Below are 23,164 nucleotides of genomic sequence, written 5' to 3'. Positions count from 1 at the left end.
CAGTCCCCAAGAGCAGCTGCTGTATCTCACTGAAGCTGACATTTGCAATGTGACATTGAAGTACCACACTTCACCTCCCACACATCCACACAAAGACAGCAGGTTAATGAAAGTAACCCTCAATTCCAATATTTCGCAACATCCACTTCTGCAGCATGACACCGCTGAATTCTCTTGACAGACAATGTCAGACTAGCTCCCACCTACACACCTCATCTTGGGTCGGTTCTCAGTGTCTCAGATCACGCCCACATTCTGTCACATAAACTTCAATCAGTTCCACAGCTGACCAGTGAAGAAGTTTCCTTGTAACAACAATCCTGACAACAAGGCACCTCGTCAATTACGCCCATACACAAATGGTCAAATGATAATGTCATATCTTATAATCTGTGCACAGCAATCAGAAAAGCAGTTATCTGACGCCTCGGCAAGACTTTTCCTGTCTGAAGTATGACGAGAGAGCTGAAAGTACTCAGACATGTCAGAAAGCAATCACTTTAGTTGGGTAATTTACATCCCAAACTCCCTGGCTATTGATCCAGGGGAGGGTAACAGGCCAAGGGATCCATTGCCCAGGTCACACTGTGGGAATCTAGCAACCCACTCCCTCTTCCCAGCTCTTATCAAACACTGTCTCAGTGCAATCAGATTTGGCAGTCAATGACTAGATTAGTGCCCAAGTTAGGTTGAAACTGAACAGAGTTGGTTGTCTGATGTGGCCACTAGATCATGGTGCTGTCAGTGCAGCTGTGGTTACTGAGTGAGTGAGTTGGGTTTAACGCCGCTTTTAACAGTATTCCAGTTATATCGCGGCGTGTCGGCTTAATGTGGGAGGAAAGCCTGAAGTGATGCAGGTCTCAGACGTTTACCACTTCGGTGAAACCCATGAGCACGGGTATGGTGCTGACATACCTAGAAACATAATCGGGGTGAACCGGGATTCGAACCCACAATCATAGGTTTCTGGCGTGCCCAAGGGACGCAACTCTGCACAGTGAATCGTGGCGCCTTAGACGACTGGGCCACCCATGCCCCCCTGTGGTTACTGAGACAGCCTCACCCACATGGTGAGTGAGTGAGTGAGTGAGTGAGTGAGTGAGTGAGTGCCACAACAAGCTTGAAGCACTGGGGACCTTAAGCATGGAGTACTGGGGACCTCATCAGCTCCCACAACAAGCATGGAGTACTGGGGACCTCGTCAGCTCCCACAACAAGCATGAGGTACTACAGGACCTAGTCAGCTCCCACAACAAGCATGGAGTACTGGGGACCTCGTCAGCTCCCACAACAAGCATGGAGTACTGGGGACCTAGTCAGCTCCCACAACAAGCATGAGGTACTACGGGACCTCGTCAGCTCCCACATCAAGCAAGGAGTACTGGGGACCTCGTCAGCTCCCACAACAAGCATGAGGTACTACGGGACCTAGTCAGCTCCCACAACAAGCATGAGGTACTTCGGGAGCTCGTCAGCTCCCACAACAAGCACGGATTACTGAGGACCTAGTCAGCTCCCACAACAAGCATGGAGTACTACGGGACCTCGTCAGCTCCCACAACAAGCATGGAGTACTACGGGACCTCGTCAGCTCCCACAACAAGCAAGGAGTACTGGGGTCCTCGACAGCTCCCACAACAAGCATGGAGTACTGGGGACCTTATCAGCTCCCACAACAAGCATGGAGTACTGGGGACCTCGTCAGCTCCCACAACAAGCATGGAGTACTGGGGACCTAGTCAGCTCCCACAACAAGCATGGAGTACTGGGGACCTCGTCAGCTCCCACAACAAGCATGGAGTACTGGGGACCTTATCAGCTCCCACAACAAGCATGAGGTACTGGGGACCTCGTCAGCTCCCACAACAAGCATGAGGTACTACGGGACCTCGTCAGCTCCCACAACAAGCATGGAGTACTACGGGACCTCATCAGCTCCCACAACAAGCATGAGGTACTACGGGACCTCGTCAGCTCCCACAACAAGCATGGTGTACTACGGGACCTCGTCAGCTCCCACAACAAGCATGGAGTACTACGGGACCTCGTCAGCTCCCACAACAAGCATGAGGTACTACGGGACCCCGTCAGCTCCCACAACAAGCATGGAGTACTGGGGACCTTATCAGCTCCCACAACAAGCATGGAGTACTGGGGACCTCGTCAGCTCCCACAACAAGCATGGAGTACTGGGGACCTCGTCAGCTCCCACAACAAGCATGGAGTACTGGGGACCTCGTCAGCTCCCACAACAAGCATGGAGTACTGGGGACCTTATCAGCTCCCACAACAAGCATGAGGTACTGGGGACCTCGTCAGCTCCCACAACAAGCATGAGGTACTACGGGACCTCGTCAGCTCCCACAACAAGCATGGAGTACTACGGGACCTCATCAGCTCCCACAACAAGCATGAGGTACTACGGGACCTCGTCAGCTCCCACAACAAGCATGGTGTACTACGGGACCTCGTCAGCTCCCACAACAAGCATGGAGTACTACGGGACCTCGTCAGCTCCCACAACAAGCATGAGGTACTACGGGACCCCGTCAGCTCCCACAACAAGCATGGAGTACTGGGGACCTCGTCAGCTCTTACAACAAGCATGAGGTAACTGGGGACCTCGTCAGCTCCCACAACAAGCATGGAGTATTGGGGACCTTGTCAGCTCCCACAACAAGCATGGAGTACTGGGGACCTCGTCAGCTCTTACAACAAGCATGGAGTACTGGGGACCTAGTCAGCTCCCACAACAAGCATGGAGTACTGGGGACCTCGTCAGCTCCCACAACAAGCATGGAGTACTGGGGACCTTATCAGCTCCCACAACAAGCATGAGGTACTGGGGACCTCGTCAGCTCTCACAACAAGCATGAGGTACTACGGGACCTCGTCAGCTCCCACAACAAGCATGGAGTACTACGGGAACTCATCAGCTCCCACAACAAGCATGAGGTACTACGGGACCTCGTCAGCTCCCACAACAAGCATGGTGTACTACGGGACCTCGTCAGCTCCCACAACAAGCATGGAGTACTACGGGACCTTGTCAGCTCCCACAACAAGCATGAGGTACTACGGGACCCCGTCAGCTCCCACAACAAGCATGGAGTACTGGGGACCTCGTCAGCTCTTACAACAAGCATGGAGTACTGGGGACCTCGTCAGCTCCCACAACAAGCATGGAGTATTGGGGACCTTGTCAGCTCCCACAACAAGCATGGAGTACTGGGGACCTCGTCAGCTCTTACAACAAGCATGGAGTACTGGGGACCTCGTCAGCTCCCACAACAAGCATGGAGTACTGGGGACCTTGTCAGCTCCCACAACAAGCATGGAGTACTGGGGACCTCGTCAGCTCCCACAACAAGCATGAGGTACTACGGGACCTCGTCAGCTCCCACAACAAGCATGGAGTACTACGGGACCTCATCAGCTCCCACAACAAGCATGAGGTACTACGGGACCTCGTCAGCTCCCACAACAAGCATGGTGTACTACGGGACCTCGTCAGCTCCCACAACAAGCATGGAGTACTACGGGACCTCGTCAGCTCCCACAACAAGCATGGAGGTACTACGGGACCCCGTCAGCTCCCACAAGCATGGAGTACTGAGAATCTCGTCAGCTCCCACAACAAGCATGGCTACTGGAAACCTATGTATAGAGACCAAACATCGACCGACAATTGTCAGTATTAATGACAGCATTTGCTGGCAGATATGATCATTTCAGGGCAGCTGGGTTGAGTTACAACTTTTCCAATATTTTCACTGAATGAGGTCTTTGATGGTCCTGATGATATTTCCCTATACAGCGGCTGCTCATCCATCGTCAATCTGTGCATGCTGTCAATACATTAGGCTCCCTATTCGACCAGCTGTGCTTCACACAGCGCATTGACTTACTTTAACAATGAATCCAGCATTCCACTCATGTTTATATAAATACAACTTACATTCCAGGTAGAGGGCACCTATACAGGCGGACAAGCATGGGGTACTGGGAACCTATTCTGCGATGGAATCCACACAGGGAGACAAGCATGGGGTACTGGGGACCTATTCTGTGATGGAATCTACACAGGGGACAAGCATGGGGTACTGGGGACCTATTCTGTGATGGAATCCACACAGGGAGACAAGCATGGGGTACTGGGGACCTATTCTGTGATGGAATCTACACAGGGAGACAAGCATGGGGTACTGGGAACCTATTCTGCGATGGAATCCACACAGGGAGACAAGCATGGGGTACTGGGGACCTATTCTGTGATGGAATCTACACAGGGGACAAGCATGGGGTACTGGGGACCTATTCTGTGATGGAATCCACACAGGGAGACAAGCATGGGGTACTGGGGACCTATTCTGTGATGGAATCTACACAGGGAGACAAGCATGGGGTACTGGGGACCTATTCTGTGATGGAATCTACACAGGGAGACAAGCATGGGGTACTGGGGACCTATTCTGTGATGGAATCTACACAGGGAGACAAGCATGGGGAACTGGGGACCTATTCTGTCCTGGAATCCACACAGGGGACAAGCATGGGGTACTGGGAACCTATTCTGTGATGGAATCCACACAGGGAGACAAGCATGGGGTACTGGGGACCTATTCTGACCCATACAGTATACATGCACCATAGATATGACAATCAAAGAATTATGGGGCAAATCTGACATACCACAAATCACAAAATTGTGTCCAGATTCATGCAGACAAATTCTGGCACAATGTTTTGTTTTCATCGAAAAAACATTTCCATATGCATGGAGAGCTTTCTCCCAGGAAGTATTGATCTAATGATAGCACTTGTCAAGAGAGTACTAAACACAATTTACAAAATGAAAAAACAGTGCTATTTTGAAAAAATCAAACTGATTTTATTTCCACAAAATTTCACACAAGTATGTCCATTATGTATCTGCAGTACAGTATGAGTCATATCTCATATGAGTATAACACATTATGGGATTTATAGCCTGCATTAAACAAAGACTATCTGTAGGGCAGTATACATATCAGTATTATAATAGTTTCCATGTTGTTACTGAATTTATTTCTCATTAAATAACATGAGTGTTGACATACAGCATTCCACATGCTGCAGTCAGTGTTATTGAGTGAGTGAGTTGGGTTAAACGGCGCTTTTAACAGTATTCCAGTTCTATCACGGCATGTCAGCTTAATGTGGGAGGAAACCCCAAAGTGATGCAGGTCTCAGATGTTTACCATTTAGGTGAAACCCATGAGCACGGGTATGGTGCTGACAAACCTAGAAACTTAATTGGGGCAAACCAGGATTCGAACCCACAATCATAGGTTTCTCGTGTGCCCAAGGGATACAACTCTGCATAGCGAATTGCGGCGCCTAAGACGACTGGGCCACCCGTGTCCCTGACAGAGGTATTGAACTGCTGCTGTCTGTGTTGTAACTGTAGGTGTCGGGTACGATACCCTTCTACCTTGGCCACTTATTCTCACAACTCATTGGTTCCAGGGAAGATGTAGCTCTCTCAAAGCTAGATTGGTTGCTCAAAGTCCATTTTTCGGAGAGGGAATTTTTGAATATTACACACACACACTTCAGATGTGTTTCTGTTTATGCACAACACATTTAGGTGATGCAAAGAACAGTGTGATAAGACTTCTGATCAACTCTAAACTCGGACACTTTTCTGATCCGGACTTCCAATATACAGAGAGAACCGCTTTGGTTTGTCGGGAGTCTCCGATTCCCAGACAACTGACAAAATACTACCGATGATAATTTCAGCTCCTCCAGCTGAAAATTGTTTAATGTTATTCGAAATGATTCCTAATGCTTACCTCCATAAGAACCAATTTCCATTCCCTTAAGTGGTAGATTCAGTTCGTGCTATCAACCTCTTCTTGTCTAAAATAACTCGGTGACTTCTTATTTCCATTTCATATTTTAAGCTAGAACTTTGTAGAATTTCATAAACAACATATTAATACTAAAGCCTTTTTTCCAAAATACCTGGTTATACAAATACACTCTGTAAGCATCACTGGAACATCTGCTATCAATACTGATAATAGTCATGTGTAAGTAAGATTTGATTGAAGTCATTCTGGATATAAGCTCGACAGATTTATGTAAAATCCCTAGTGTATATCTTAACTATCAAATGACACAAGTCGACTATATTACATAATGCTGCATCAGCAAGTTTGCTGTTAATCATAGTGGCATGTAACACAAACTCTGGGACTCTACTCCACTAGTTTTCACTTCACTTCACTTTAAATTACCGTATTTAACCTAAAAAGCGCCACTGCTGTATTTGCTGAGCATGCACATGGTATTATTTGTAAGAGACATATATCTCAAAGGGGGTAAAATATGGACACAGATCCATTTCTACGTTTGCCAAACCATGAATTTTAAGATTTTTCAATTCTGTTTTTTAACCAAGATTGCATTCTAATAAGCGCCCCCCTTTTCTGATTTTGAGTGCGTCCTTGGCGCTTATTAAGTCAAATACGGAATGTCATTAAATACACTTTTGTACAGCTTTCCCCAATATTAAAAGACTGTTTGTTGTCAGGAATCTTCACCTCCAGATTTCATCAGGGATTTCTTGTGTGATGTTTAAAGGTTTTGTGTGGGAAGCTTTAAACAGTATTTCAATTATATCACATCTTGTCAGTTTGATGTGTTGGAAACCTTGAAGGGATGCAGGTCTGGGATGTTTATATACATATGTTCAAGGAATTACATAAATGTATTTCCATTGATGTGTGGGTTATCATCTCTTGATGTGTGGGTTATCATCTCTTGATGTGTGGGTTATCACCTTCTTGGTGCATGGGTTATTGCCCTCTTGATGTGTGGGTTATCACCTTGATGTGTGGGTTATCACCTCTTGGTGCGTGGGTTATCACGTTCTTGGTGCATGGGTTATCACCTTGATGTGTGGGTAATCACCTTGATGTGTGGGTTATCACCTTCTTGTATGATTTGGTTATAACCTCTTGATGTGTGGGTTATCACCTTCTTGGTACGTGGGTTATTGCCCTCTTGATGTGTGGGTTATCACCTTGATGTGTGCAGTATCACCTTGATGTGTGGGTTATCACCTTGATGTGTGGGTTACCACCTTGATGTGTGGGTTATCACCTTGATGTGTGGGTTACCACCTTGATGTGTGGGTTATCACCTTGATCTGTGCATTATCACCTTGATGCGTGGGTTATCACCTTCTTGTATGATTTGGTTATAACCTCTTGATGTGTGGGTTATCACCCTCTTGTATAATTTGGTTATCACCTTCTTGTATGATTTGGTTATAACTTCTTGATGTGTGCATTATCACCTTGATGTGTGGTTTATCACCTTGATGTGTGCATTATCACCTTGATGCGTGGGTTATCACCTTCTTGTATGATTTGGTTATAACCTCTTGATGTGTGGGTTATCACCCTCTTGTATAATTTGGTTATCACCTTCTTGTATGATTTGGTTATAACTTCTTAATGTGTGCGTTATCACCTCTTGATGTGTAGGTTATCACCCTCTTGTATGATGTGGTTATCACCTCTTGATGTGTAGGTTATCACCCTCTTGTATGATGTGATTATAACCTCTTCATGTGTGGGTTATCACCCTCTTGTATGATGTGGTTATCACCTCTTAATGTGTGGGTTATCACCCTCTTGTATGATGTGGTTATAACCTCTTGATGTGTGGGTTAACACCCTCTTGTATGATGTGGTTATAACCTCTTGATGTGTGGGTTAACACCCTCTTGTATGATGTGGTTATAACCTCTTGATATGTGGGTTATCACCCTCTTGCATGATGTGGTTATAACCTCTTGATATGTGGGTTATCACCCTCTTGTATGATGTGGTTATAACCTCTTGATGTGTGGGTTAACACCCTCTTGTATGATGTGGTTATAACCTCTTGATATGTGGGTTATCACCCTCTTGTATGATGTGGTTATCACCTCTTAATGTGTGGGTTATCACCCTCTTGTATGATGTGGTTATAACCTCTTGATGTGTGGGTTATCACCCTCTTGCATGATGTGGTTATAACCTCTTGATATGTGGGTTATCACCCTCTTGTATGATGTGGTTATCACCTCTTGATGTGTGGATTATCACCCTCTTGTATGATGTGGTTATAACCTCTTCATGTGTGGGTTATCACCCTCTTGTATGATGTGATTATAACCTCTTCATGTGTGGGTTATCACCCTCTTGTATGATGTGGTTATAACCTCTTGATATGTGGGTTATCACCCTCTTGTATGATGTGGTTATCACCTCTTGATGTGTGGGTTATCACCCTCTTGCATGATGTGGTTATAACCTCTTGATATGTGGGTTATCACCCTCTTGCATGATGTGGTTATAACCTATTGATATGTGGGTTATCACCCTCTTGTATGATGTGGTTATCACCTCTTGATGTGTGGGTTATCACCCTACATTTTTTAATTATTAATTGGAGATGTATAAAAATTCTCCATAAACACATTGAGGGCAATATTTTTTATATATATGTTCATCTTGCGAACATCTTTAGATACCTTGTAATCAATACATATCTCTATTGAATACACTGGCCAATCCAGCTGCCTCTTCTAACATTATGGATTTAAAGGCCATCATTGCCACACAAAACTGTCTTCAGTGTTTACAGATGTAATCTCCACAACAAACCCAGCACAGTATGCTGCAGAGAAGAAATCAATGAATAATTCACTTACAGTTAAATGGAAATAAAATCCTGTATGAGCCATTAACCATAGATTCAACATGTGAGTGAATCGGCCAACACTGGAGGCCTCATGTACACTGGGTGAGTGAGTGAGTGGGTGGGTGGGTTTGTGGCAGGTTGGGTGAGTGAGTGAGTGAGTGAGTGAGTGAGTGAGTGAGTGAGTGAGTGAGTGAGTGAGTGGGTGGTTTTTTGGGTGAGTGAGTGAGTGAGTGAGTGAGTGAGTGAGGTTGGCATAACACAATTACTGGTGATGTAGTGATTCACCAAAGACTCAGTGCACGGTCATACATTATATTGCATTTCTCATCAATGGTGCCCTCAGAATGTCTAAAAATTCTCTAGAAACAGTTGATAATCAATACAACTTCTTTTAAACAATGTTAAATTGAGGGGTTTTATGTGTTACATCAGACATTTACATGTTTTATGATAAAATAAACTCTACAATATATGTGAGGCTGGCGATTCTCATCTTCACACTTGCAACAGAATTTAAACTTTTATCATCAAGTGTTGATATATTTGATGTCAATGGACACTCGGGAAAGATCCTATTTATCATCCCAAATCATTCTTCAAACTTTATCAGTTTGTAAACAGTAATATCCAATGTCTTGTGTGTAAACAGTACAGCTAACCAAATTCAATGGTAGAGAGATTAGTGATGTCATTTAATTGTGATGTCATGGTAATCGATGACATCATAGTGGTCTGCTCGGAGGAGATAATCTTGATTTCACCCAACACAGTGTGGAAGCCAGTTTAAATGATACAATGTGATATAACTGTCTAAGACTGTTATAAAGGAAACTGTCTCAAACACAACTAAAACACAATAAGTATTCCCTGAGGGCCCGCACTTCATGTCTGGACCAGAGTGAGTGAGTGAGTATGGTTTTACGCCGCTTTTAGCAATATTCCAGCAATATCACAGCGGGGGACACCAGAAATGGGCTTCACACATTGTACCCATGTCGGGAATCAAACCTGGGTCTTCGGCATGACGAGGGAACGCTTTAACCACTAGGCTACCTAACCTCCCTCCGGACTAGAACAAGCAGCAACACACACACACACACATACATGCATGCACATTGGTATAAAAGTGAATTAATCTTGAGAGTGATGTTACTCTCGATTTCACCTCACCCAAACAAACAGCCAATATTTCCACAGCAACTACAACTATCATTTGTATTGCCAATTATCAAAACAATAGCTATCATTGTTAATAATTCTAGGAACACTACCTCTATTACATCATTGCCATAAATCCTGCATTTTGACTGCAATCACACTATAACAAAAATTTCAGATTTCAACAGAAGTCCTCTTCACTGTCAACTGCACATGATAAGTTGTTCCCCTAATAGCAAATAGACACAGCTCTCCTGTATGCAAGGCTGGAAAACGTCACTTCTTTCCTGTGTGTGCTAGAGGACATTATGGCATGATGGCATGATGTGATAGAGGTACAGGATTCATAAGACTTGACTGGGGCCTTTATTTATTCCAGGGCCTCTAAAACTTTAATAATGACATGAACCTTGGACTTTCTATCTTTCTTTCAAACATTGCAACAAGAATCTATTTCAATTAGTGGTAGAAATTTAGGGGGCACATGTTGGTGTATTTTGCAGCATTAAGCATTTATGCTGAGTGAGTGAGTTTGGCTAAGATGCCGCTGTCAGCAATATTCCAGCTATATCACGGAGGGGGACACCAGAAATTGGCTTCACACATTGTACCCAGGTGGGGAATCAAACCTGGTTCATCGGCATGATGAGCGAACACTTTAACCACAAGGCTACCCCACCGGCCCAAATATGCAAAGGAACACTTTTATCATAATTTCAAACATCACAACATGAATCTGGCACCAGTTGAGTTGTCCTGCAATGCAAATGGTATTGTTAACATAATGGAGGGGTTTGCTCCAAGTCTATATGATGTATATCTCTTCCAGCATCTCGATCTCCCGGGAGAATCATGTCGCAAATGTTATAGAGCCTCTTCTCGAGAAAGATAAAAAAATCAATGATCTAGACCCAATTCTTGTTTCCCTTGATCAGCAATTTGCTGGTCAAACGAAAGTCGGTCAACACTATTCCATTAATTCGGACAGTGTCCAATTCTGTTTGCACCAATGAGGCTCCTAAGTCAATGACCTTGTGGCCGTGTTATTCGATCGCATGGTTTACTTCAAGACAATCATGGACAACAGTCGGCCCTGAAGCATGAACATTGTACCGACTCAGGTTATACTGGTTCTGGTCAAAATTCTATCGTGTGTAAGGGATATTCAGAACCTGCTTCCAGCAGAGATTTCTTATCTTTGTGGTAAAGGTACATTTAAATATGGCAGTTTTCTATTGGGTGAAGCTATGTTACACACAGAAGGATGTTTCATTCAGATAATTTACTATACACCTGAAGGAAAGTCAAGCAGCCCCACTAATGTTCATATATATCTACATATGAGGCGGTATGGGGTAGCCTAGTGGTTAAAGGGTTTGCTCGTCATGCAGAAACCTGGGTTCGATTCCCCACATGGTGGATGTGTGAAGCCCATTTCTGGTGTCCCCCGTCATGATATTGCTGGAATATTGCTAAAAGCGGCGTAAAACTATACTCACTCACCCAATCTCATTTTGACACAAAGCCAAGGAAGTTCAATAACTATTGTCACTAAACTGTTACAAAACACTTCATAAGATGATTAATTCTGGTTTCTGTCTTTTAGTATGAGGATGTCATAAAACAAAAGGGAAATGGGGTTAATGTCATGTCCAAGATTATTGCACTTTTATAGCAACATGTGTGTGTGTGGCTGCTTGTACTAGTCCGGATTAAAGCTGATTTTATCATGCTAGCCTACTGAGATATATTGTCGCAGTTGAACATGAACATCCCACTCAGACACAGTATACAGACTCTGAGCCGACCAGTCCTTGTTTTAGCCCATTGAGATACCATGCCACAGTTTAACATGAATACCCCACTCAGACACAGTATACTGACTCTGAGCCAACCAGTCCTTGTTTTAGCCCACTGAGATACCATGCCACAGTTTAACATGAATACCCCACTCAGACACAGTATACAGACTCTGAGCCGACCAGTCCTTGTTTTAGCCCATTGAGATACCATGCCACAGTTTAACATGAATACCCCACTCAGACACAGTATACTGACTCTGAGCCAACCAGTCCTTGTTTTAGCCCACTGAGATACCATGCCACAGTTTAACATGAATACCCCACTCAGACACAGTATACAGACTCTGAGCCGACCAGTCCTTGTTTTTGCTCCTTTATGCCGAGCACCAGACAGGGCAGCAATAAGTACCATCTTTTAACATCAAACCCCGAACCTTCAGTTCTCCGGGCGGACACTCCACCACTAGATGCAGTCAAAAAAACCAAGAGTGAGTGAGTGAGTGAGTTGGGTTTAACGCCTCTTTTAACAGTATTCCAGTTATATCGCGGCGTGTCAGCTTAATGTGGGAGGAAATCCTGAAGTGATGCAGGTCTTAGACGTTTACCACTTCGGTGAAACCCACGAGCACGGGTATGGTGCTGACAAACCTAGAAACAATAATCAGGGTGAACCGGGATTCGAACCCTTAATCATAGGTTTCTGGCGTGGCCAAGGGACGCAACTCTGCACAGCGAATCACGGCGCCTTAGACAACTGGGCCATCCGTGCCCCCAGAAAAACAAGAAAGTAACCATTTTTTGTCATGACATGAAAAAAGTAATGAAAGATTATTTTGTATGGAAATATAAAGAGAATCTCACCCTCATGTCTTTTGATATCAAATTAAATATATCAACACAAGTTGATAAAAGTGGAAAAACTCTGAGGCTTGCCGAGTTTTGATATATTTGATATCAAAAGACATGAGGGTGAGATATTATTTATCATCCAACATCATTCTTCTAACTTTTTCAGTTTGTAGACAGTTATAAGCAGTGTCTTAAGTGTAAAAAGTACTGCTAACAGCAGCAGTAGCAGAGCCATTAGTGATGTCATTTGATTGTGACATCATGGTAACCAATGACGTCACAATGGTCTGCAAAGCATTGTGATGCAATTTCATTGCATTGATATATACAATGTAGATATGGCTTGATCTCACCCAAGCCATATCTCCTGTGGGAGCCAGTTTTGGAAAATATAGTAACTGATGCATAACACTGCTATGTCAATCCTATACCCCACTTTGTCTAATTCATTTAGTTCTCAACAACATAATTCAATGAAGTCCATCATCACTTCGAAAAGAAATACTGTAGTTGACGTAAAAAGCGCCCCGCTCTAATAAGCGTCTACGGCGACATTTGCTAATATAATGACTAGTGAACAATCCCAATTATCACCCCTTCCGATTGATCAATGTACACAAGACTTATTTATTCATGTATAATACGCAATCGTGTGTTATATGCAACCTCTATTATGGGCAATTAAATTCTGGAAAAATATATCAGTTGTACATTAACATTTCAGGCTGTCAGCCTTAATTTATCTTACAACTCTTTTTTTTCCCCAAAATATTATTCGAATAAGAGCCCGCTATTTCTAATTTTGAGAGCGCCCTGGGCACTTATTACGTCGAAAACGGTATGCATGAGAAAAAAAATCATTATTTGTATGCTGCCTTACAGAGACGTGGGCACATTCAACAGTTGGTCCTCTATTCTTGGAAATAACACAGAAGCTGTATGGCAACCTTGACATGTTTGTTGGGCTGACCAGAAGGGAAACATGATATGGCATAAATCATTTCTGACACAGCACCAACTACATGGCATGTCCAACAGTTTGAGAATTTCAATATATTTTGTAATTTGATGATTGGACAACTGTTAACACATTGTGAATGTTTGAAGTGAACACACGACATTGCTGCATTTCCTCATGAAACTTTCACAGCATGGTCCATTATCACAGTGATAATGATGATCAGTGGTTGGTTGTTTGGTTGGTTGGATGGTTGGTTGGTTGGTTGTTTTGATTGGTTGGTTGGTTGATTGGTTGGATGGTTAGTTGGTTGGTTGGTTGGCTGGTTTGGTTGGTTGGTTGGTTGGTTGGTTTGGTTGGTTTGATTGGTTGGTTGGTTGGGTTGGTTGGTTGGTTTGGTTGGTTTGGTTGGTTGGTTTGTTTGTTTATTTGTGGTTTAACGCCGCATTCTGCAATATTCCAGCTGTATGATGGTGGTCTGTAAAATAATAGAGTCTGGACAAGACAATCCAGTGATTGACATCATGAGCATCGATCCATGCAATTGAGATCGATGACATGCATCAACCAAGTCAGCGGGCCTGACCCGATCCCGTTAGTCACCTCTTACGCAGTAAGTGAGTGAGTGAGTGAGTGAGTGAGTGAGTGAGTGAGGAAAGCACAAAGTCTTCCAGGTTGTAGATTTCAACCTTTTTGATGAAAACAATGAGCATGCATGGTGGATGGTGTTTTTCAATGTGTGAGTGAGTGAGTTTGGTTCGATGACTTTTTGAACAAGTCTTGTTCGATCATGGGTTATCAGCTTATTGTGGAAGGAATGCCAGGAGAGGTTCAGGTCTAATACATTTATCATTTAATGAAACTCAAAACCAGCATTCAAAACACGCGCCTGCCCGTAGGACCGTGGCAAGAAGACATCATGTTGGGCCCAGTGATTCAAATTTTTGTGTGTCCTTATTGCCTGCAGAAAATATAAGAGACAATTCATTTGTCACAATAAGCTTCAGTTTTTAAGTGTTTCTCATGACAAATATGTACATTAATTTCTACAGAAAGTGAGACGACTTCTGGTTTAAAGGATCGCATTCAGGGAGCATTCCGAGCTTATTCAAAAGGGTCTTTTGTCATTGGTTGTCAAAATTTCAAGGATTTCACACTCAAAACTCATGAATAACAAATTAAGTTACAAAATATTCAGGAATACAGTGCTCACTGTTGGTCGGTAGGGTTGTGGCTGCCTTGGGTTTTTGTAATGGATGCACAATGCTGTAGGTCACAGCGTAAAGACATTCAATGTTTTTCAAAAAGAGTCCAACAATAAATGTCAGCATATCCAGAAAACAATTTCTTTTTTGTGTTTTTTTGTGCAAAACCATTATTTTCTGAAACAATTTTTGTTTAAATTAGTCTCCAGCTCAGACTATCTAATGTCCTGTCCCTTTCTCTGATGCTACTTAGAAAGGTATCAACTAAAAAACATTGCAGCATATACGACTAGTGTTATGTCCGCTAGCACTTAAATATTGCTGGTCATACAGGAAGTAGTCTGAAATGGGCTTATCTCGTATAACATCACTGGATCTCGTTCCAACAATAGGTTCGCAGATTTTTCGCAATACTTTCTGCCTCATCACCGGTGTCAGGAAATCTATGAGACTGCCACGATCTTATCATGTCCTTAAGTACACATCAGCATGGAAATCCCCTGTCACATGACACGACAACTCGTTGCTCATTGTCAGTGGATGTGGTAATCTGGATTCCTTGACACCGATCATGTTTAGAATGATCAAATGAGTGTTAGAAGGCAAAAACTCACTCACACTGAGGGTTATCTGGTGCCATTTGGAAACTTAATTTGGGGATTAGCTAATTGTTTGCACTTAGGTTATGTAAGGGGGCACATTTTTAACGTAGGAAATGACAAAATTAATTACCTACTCAAAATGTTTCAGTCAAAGTTTGTAGTGATATTGGTCAAAACTTGGTGATTTGACTAAAAAGTCGTGACAGTACTTATTACTGGACCGCCTCCGTGGTCTAGTGGTGGAGCGTCCGCCAGGTGAGGGGAAGGTCAAGGGTTTGTTCCCCGGCATACAATAAAATTTTAAAATATGGAACTTGTTGTTACCCTGCCTGGCGCTCGGCATTAAGGGATAAAACAAGGACTGATCGGCTCAGAGACAGTATACTGTATCTGATTGGGGTATTCATGTTAAACTCCAGCAGTGAGTTGGCACTATAAAAATCGACATCAGTCCGGGCTACAAGCAGCCAAACACACGCGCACGCATATCACTTTATAAGTGCAACAATCTTGCAAAAATCCATAAGAGAGACAAGTATGGGGTGTTGGGGAGCTATCCTGACTCACAATCCACACAGGGAGACAAGTATGGGGTGTTGGGGAGCTATACTGACTCACAATCCACACAGGGAGACAAGTATGGGGTGTTGGGGAGCTATCCTGACTCACATTCCACACGGGGAGACAAGTATGGGGTGTTGGGGAGCTATACTGACTCACAATCCACACAGGGAGACAAGTATGGGGTGGTCGGCTCAGAGACAGTATACTGTATCTGAGTGGGGTATTCATGTTAAACTCCAGCAGTGAGTTGGCACTATAAAAATCGGCATCAGTCCGGGCTACAAGCAGCCAAACACACGCGCACGCACATCACTTTATAATTGCAACAATCTTGCAACAATCCATAAAGAGAGACAAGTATGGGGTGTTGGGGAGCTATCCTGACTCACAATCCTCACAGGGAGACAAGTAGGGGGTGTTGGGGAGCAATACTGACTCCCAATCCAAGGAGGTAAATTCTCTGATGACTCCCAGGAAACCATAAACTGCTTCCTAATTGGCACCCTCATCTGGTGTATATATGTATTATCAATCCAACAAATTGTAACATATGTAATATGTGTGTGTGTGTGTGTGTGTGCGTGTGCGCGTGCGTGTGTGAGAGAGAGTGAGTGAGTATGGTTTTACACGGCTTTTAGCAATATTCCAGCAATATCATGGCGGGGCACACCAGAAATTGGCTTCACACATTGTACCCATTTGGGGAATCGAACACAGGTCTTCAGCGTGACAAGTTGGTGTGTGCAGATATGTGAGTTATGGCCTTAAAATCCGAGTGAAAGAGGCCAAGTAAAAGAGGCCATTTGAAAGAGGCCAAGTAAAAGAGGTCAAGTTAAAGAGGCCAAGTAAAAGAGGCCAAGTAAAAGAGGTCAAGTAAAAGAGGCCAAGTAAAAGAGGTCAAGTAAAAGAGGCCAAGTAAAAGAGGCCGAATTAAAGAGGCCAAGTAAAAGAGGCCCAGTAAAAGAGGCTAAGTAAAAGAGGCCAAGTAAAAGAGGTCAAGTGAAAGAGGCTAAGTAAAAGATGTCAAGTTAAAGAGGCCAAGTAAAAGAGGTCAAGTAAAAGAGGCCAAGTAAAAGAGGCCGAGTTAAAGAGGCCAAGTAAAAGAGGCCCAGTAAAAGAGGCTAAGTAAAAGAGGCCAAGTAAAAGAGGTCAAGTGAAAGAGGCTAAGTAAAAGATGTCAAGTTAAAGAGGCTAAGTAAAGGAGGACATGTAAAAGAGGCCAAGTAAATGAAGCCAAGTAAAAGAGGCCAAGTAAAAGAGGCCAAATAAAAGAGGCCAAGTAAAAGAAGCCAAGTAAAAGAGGTCAAGTTAATGAGGCTAAGTAAAAGAGGCTAACAGTCCTTGGTTTCCATCAGGGGACACAGCTGTAGGTGATCACTGTTATTCATCATATCGAAAACTTATTTTAATCTGTTGCGCTATTTGCAGAAGAATAGTCCAAACTTCTGAAATCATGTATTGGAAGAGACACAAGGATCAGGTGTCATCCCTAGCAGTGAGATCGGCAGTGGCGGTGTACTGTACGTGTGTGAACTGATCCTGAAGCACACGCAGCCCTGGATGGAACTATGAATTTTCATGACTCAGTAAATCATACTTTCATAATCACATATTGTATATGAATCACGGATAATCAAATGGATTTTCTATTAGCTGCAGTTATTTTGGGATCCAGTTCTCGATTTGAATTTAAATGTGGGAGGAAACGTTCAAATACAATTTCCGATGAGATGGAGCAAACCGGCATATTTATGTAATTGCAGAGACGCAAACATTTACATAATTACATCTGGTGATGGCCAGCTTCGATTACCACTCCCGAAGTGCGTTCAGTACTGGAAACTGGGTGATGTCTATCCCACCTCTGACCTCCATCTTTGTAGGAACAGCGATGGGTCTTGTCTCGTTCTTCCCATGACTGGACCATTCACCAGGAACTCATCTCCAGGGCCTCGGGGGGCCACAGCATTAATTCAAAACCCCAAAATCTCTTTCAAGCTTCCTTTCCAAAGTTTGATATATGCCCTTTGATGTTCAGAGGCAGCATTGACTGATATTTCATGTCAATAGCATTCACACAATGGTCTGTTTCTATGGCAATTCTATCTAGTTTTTGGTAAAGTGTCTCTGAATCATAACTTGTTCCTATTGGTTACTGGGAGGCAGTCACATGGTTCAGTGTCCTACCATAACTTGAATGTCCAGCAGGGAAGACTGTCAGTGTGAGTTGGGGTAACTGTATCATCTACAATTAGTTGTCGTAAAGGAACATAAAGGATCACAACTGTTTTTGCAGAGCATATATTACGTCCCAGAATTGTTTGATAGGCATTACTTAGAAGTTGACGGATGACAAAGTAGACACAATTTATGGCCTTGCTTGAAAACGGTATAAGAATCTATACCGAAATTGCACCTTTACAGTAAATAAAGAAGTTGTTATCCATACATTGTGTCTACTTTTTTGTACAGTGAATATATAACCTTCACAACTGTTTCCACAGAGAATATGTAATGTTCAAGAAACTTATTTACAGAGTAGTTAATGTCTCAGAACAGTGTCTGTAGTGTATATAATATCACAAAACTATTTCTATAGAGCATGTGTAATGTCCCAGAAATATTTAAGCGGGCATACAATATCAATGAACTATTTTTCTTGAGCTAATAAAGCTTCCAGACCCATTACTCCACAGCACATAAAGTCTAACACTGTTTCTCCATAGCACATAAAGTCCTAACACTGTTTCTCCACAGCACATAAAGTCCTAACGTTGTTTCTCCATAGCCCGTAAAGTCCTAACACTGTTTCTCCAGAGCACATCAAGTCCGAACACTGTTTCCCCACAGCACATAAAGTCCTAACACTGTTTCTCCACAGCACATAAAGTCCTAACAGTGTTTCTCCACAGTACATCAAGTCCTAAAACTGTTTCTCAACAGCACATCAAGTCCTAACACTGTTTCTCCATAGCACATATAGTCCTAACACTGTTTCCCCACAGCCCATAAAGTCCTAACACTGTTTCTCCACAGCACATAAAGTCCTAACACTGTTTCTCCACAGCACATAAAGTCCTAACACAGTTTCTCCATAGCACATAAAGTCCTAACACTGTTTCTCCATAGCACATAAAGTCTTAATACTGTTTCTCCATAGCACATAAAGTCCGAACACTGTTTCCCCACAGCACATAAAGTCCTAACACTGTTTCTCCATAGCACATAAAGTCTTAACATTGTTTCCCCACAGCACATAAAGTCCTAATACTTTTTCTGCATAGCACATAAAGTCCGAACAATGTTTCTCCACAGCACATAAAGTCCTAACAGTGTTTCTCCATAGCACTTAAAGTCCTAACACTGTTTCTCCATAGCACATAAAGTCCGAACACTGTTTCTCCATAGCACATAAAGTCCTAACACTGTTTCTCCACAGTCCATAAAGTCCTAACACAGTTTCTCCATAGCACATAAAGTCTGAACACTGTTTCTCCAAAGCACATAAAGTCCTAACACAGTTTCTCCATAGCACATAAAGTCCTAACACTGTTTCTCCATAGCACATAAAGTCCTAATACTGTTTCTCCATAGCACATAAAGTCCTAACACTGTTTCTCCACAGTCCATAAAGTCCTAACACAGTTTCTCCATAGCACATAAAGTCCTAACACTGTTTCTCCACAGCACATAAAGTCCTAACACTGTTTCTCCATAGCACATAAAGTCCTAACACTGTTTCTCCACAGTCCATAAAGTCCTAACAATGTTTCTCCACAGCACATGAAGTCCTAACACTGTTTCTCCACAGCACATAAAGTCCTAACACTGTTTCCCCACAGCACATAAAGTCTTAACACTGTTTCTCCACAGCACATACAGTCTTAACATTGTTTACCCACAGTACATAAAGTCCTAATACTTTTTCTGCATAGCACATAAAGTCCGAACATGGTTTCCCCACAGCACATAAAGTCCTAACACTGTTTCTCCATAGCCCATAAAGTCTTAATACTGGTTCCCCACAGCACACAAAGTCCTAACACTGTTTCTCCACAGCACATAAAGTCTTAACATTGTTTCCCCACAGCACATAACGTCTTAACATTGTTTCCCCACAGCACATAAAGTCCTAATACTTTTCTCCATAGCCCATAAAGTCCGAACACTGTTTCTCCACAGCACATAAAGTCCTAACAGTGTTTCTCCACAGCACATAAAGTCCTAACACTGTTTCTCCACAGCACATAAAGTCCTAAAACTGTTTCTCCACAGCACATAAAGTCCTAACGCTGTTTCTCCACAGCACATAAAGTCCTAACAGTGTTTCTCCAGAGCACATCAAGTCCTAATACTGTTTCTCAACAGCACATCAAGACCTAACAGTGTTTCTCCAGAGCACATCAAGTCCTAATACTGTTTCTCAACAGCACATCAAGTCCTAACACTGTTTCTCCATAGCACATATAGTCCTAACACTGTTTCCCCACAGCCCATAAAGTCCTAACACTGTTTCTCCACAGCACATAAAGTCCTAACACTGTTTCTCCATAGCACATAAAGTCTTAATACTGTTTCTCCATAGCACATAAAGTCCGAACACTGTTTCCCCACAGCACATAAAGTCCTAACACTGTTTCTCCATAGCACATAAAGTCTTAACGTTGTTTCCCCACAGCACATAAAGTCCTAATACTTTTTCTGCATAGCACATAAAGTCCGAACATGGTTTCCCCACAGCACATAAAGTCCTAACACTGTTTCTCCATAGCACATAAAGTCTTAATACTGTTTCCCCACAGCACACAAAGTCCTAAAACTGTTTCTCCACAGCACATAAAGTCTTAACATTGTTTCCCCACAGCACATAAAGTCTTAACATTGTTTCCCCACAGCACATAAAGTCCTAATACTTTTCTCCATAGCACATAAAGTCCGAACACTGTTTCCCCACAGCACATCAAGTCCTAATACTGTTTCTCCACAGCACATAAAGTCCTAACACTGTTTCCCCACAGCACATAAAGTCTTAACACTGTTTCTCCACAGCACATAAAGTCCTAACAGTGTTTCTCCACAGCACATAAAGTCCTAACACTGTTTCTCCACAGCACATAAAGTCCTAAAACTGTTTCTCCACAGCACATAAAGTCCTAACGCTGTTTCTCCACAGCACATAAAGTCCTAACACTGTTTCTCCACAGCACATAACGACCCAAACCATTAACGATGAATTAAACCTAGATGCAGGATGCAAAACCAAATTCGTCAAGATTTTACTTGTGTCAAGTCTTGAGCAAAGTGAACTCATTAAACCATGACCTACATCTTGGCCTCACACAGACTATCAGCTGACGTGCTGATGTTGATTTAACTCACCGGTACTGCACGAGTGTGCTGCTGCTGCTTTTGGAAGACATGACCTTTGACCTGCTCTCTCAGACTTCAGCTTCCCGTCACACCAACTTCCCCTTCCCTGAAAAAAAGTTTAAAAAAACCTATACATGTATACTACTCAAGAGATTTGAAGAAAATATGATTTTTTCACTACTATAGTTAATCTGTCCTTGAATCTCATAGCACATTCAGATCACTATGGGGGCACAGATGGCCCAGTCGTCTAAGGCGCCGCGATTCGCTGTGCAAAATTGCGTCCCTTGGGCACGCGAGAAACCTATGATTGTGGGTTCGAATCCCAGTTCGCCCCGATTATGTTTCTAGGTTTGTCAGCACCATACCCGTGCTTGTGGGTTTCACCGAAGTGGTAAACGTCCAAGACCTGCATCACTTTGGGCTTTCCTCCCACATTAAGCTGACATGCCGTGATATAACTGGAATACTGTTAAAAGCGGCGTTAAACCCAAATCACTCACTCACTCAGATCATTTATGGTGATATGAAAGAATCGGGTGTTTTTTTTAGTAGAATATGTGTGTTGCTGACAGGCTTATTTCTACTCGTATCCATCTTAGGGCTGTGTCTCCACTGTCTATATGTAGGGAGTTGTACGTGTTAACTGCACCTGACTTAACGCCTAATTCACAGGCTTCTAGTAACCTGTGACGTCACGATCTTGAAGGATGGCCGACAGTAATCTACACCTTTCTAATGTTGACGTTTATTGTTTCATGCAAATAAATACACTTTAACGAAACTGTTTTCAAATACTTGTCTGGGACAACTAGAAACCTGACCTTGAGACATACGTGAAAAACAAAACAGATGAAATTGTGTACTGAAAGTTGATTGGTCAATTATGTCAAAACAGTAGCTTATTTGTGTTGGCACCATTGTCTCACATGAAATACTGAGGTCTAAAATCACATGACAGATGATCCGTGAAACCGTATTTAACCATTAAGGTAGGAAACATGAGTGAGTGAGTGAGTGAGTGAGTGAGTGAGTGAGTGAGTGAGTGAGTGAGTGAGTGAGAGGTTTTGCGCCGCTTTTAGCAATATTCCAGCAATATCACGGCGGAGGACACCAGAAATGGGCTTCACACATTGTATCCATGTCAGGAATCGGACAACGAACGCTTTAACCACTAGGCTACCCGACCGCCCCTTAGGAAACATGAGGCAAACCTCATTAAACACTCAAGAAATGTGAATCTCCAACTAAACGTCCTTCCTCAAGCGCTACACATCCTGCCGATTTTTTGTCCGCCACCAGCATCGCGACACTCCCACCAATATTTGATTCACTAAACTATAATAATGGTATCATATGGCCCCAAGGTCGAGCCCATCGAAAACAGACTTATTCAAAGTCTCCTCAAATATTTACAGTAAATCATAATGGTCACAGCAATTGGAAGTTCTGTTTCAAAAGACACTGCCATTAGCCATAACAAAATTTGTCAACCACAGGATAGTTGTTGATGTTGGAGAATATAAAGGCGACTATGCTTGTCTTATGAGGCGACTAATGGGATCGGGTGGTCAGGCTCGCTGACTTGGTGGATGCATGTCATCATATCCCAGTTGCGTGGATTGATGCTCATATCAATCACTGGATTGTCTGGTCAAGACTTATTTACAGACCGCCCTCATATAGCTGGTATATTGCTGAGTGCACAAAAAGAAACGACAGGTTATTGACATACTGTTGATGAGTGAGTGAGTTGGGTATGATGCTGCCTTGAGCAGTATGTTAGTTTTATCATGGTGTGTCAGATTGATGTGGGAGTATTTCTGTTATATCACGGTGTGTCAGATTGATGTGGGAGTATTTCTGTTATATCACAGTGTGTCAGATTGATGTGGGAGTATTTCTGTTATATCA

General features: G+C 43.0%; 1 protein-coding gene across 1 annotated transcript in view; it reads right to left on the bottom strand.

Annotated features, from left to right (window-relative positions):
* Nucleotides 1-23,164, bottom strand: part of LOC139471174 (voltage-gated potassium channel subunit beta-2-like) — a 186,070-nt gene that overhangs the window by 147,277 nt on the left and 15,629 nt on the right. Inside the window, exon 2 of the mRNA XM_071253449.1 lies at nucleotides 21,260-21,356. Coding sequence (XP_071109550.1) covers nucleotides 21,260-21,300 — 41 coding nt within the window. The 5' untranslated portion in view covers nucleotides 21,301-21,356. The remainder of the gene's footprint in view (nucleotides 1-21,259; nucleotides 21,357-23,164) is intronic.

Source organism: Haliotis cracherodii, unplaced genomic scaffold (genome assembly GCF_022045235.1).
Source record: "Haliotis cracherodii isolate W230 unplaced genomic scaffold, xgHalCrac1.p SCAF_22, whole genome shotgun sequence".
NCBI classification, from domain to species: domain Eukaryota; kingdom Metazoa; phylum Mollusca; class Gastropoda; order Lepetellida; family Haliotidae; genus Haliotis; species Haliotis cracherodii.
This window is presented reverse-complemented; position numbering and strand designations above follow the sequence as displayed.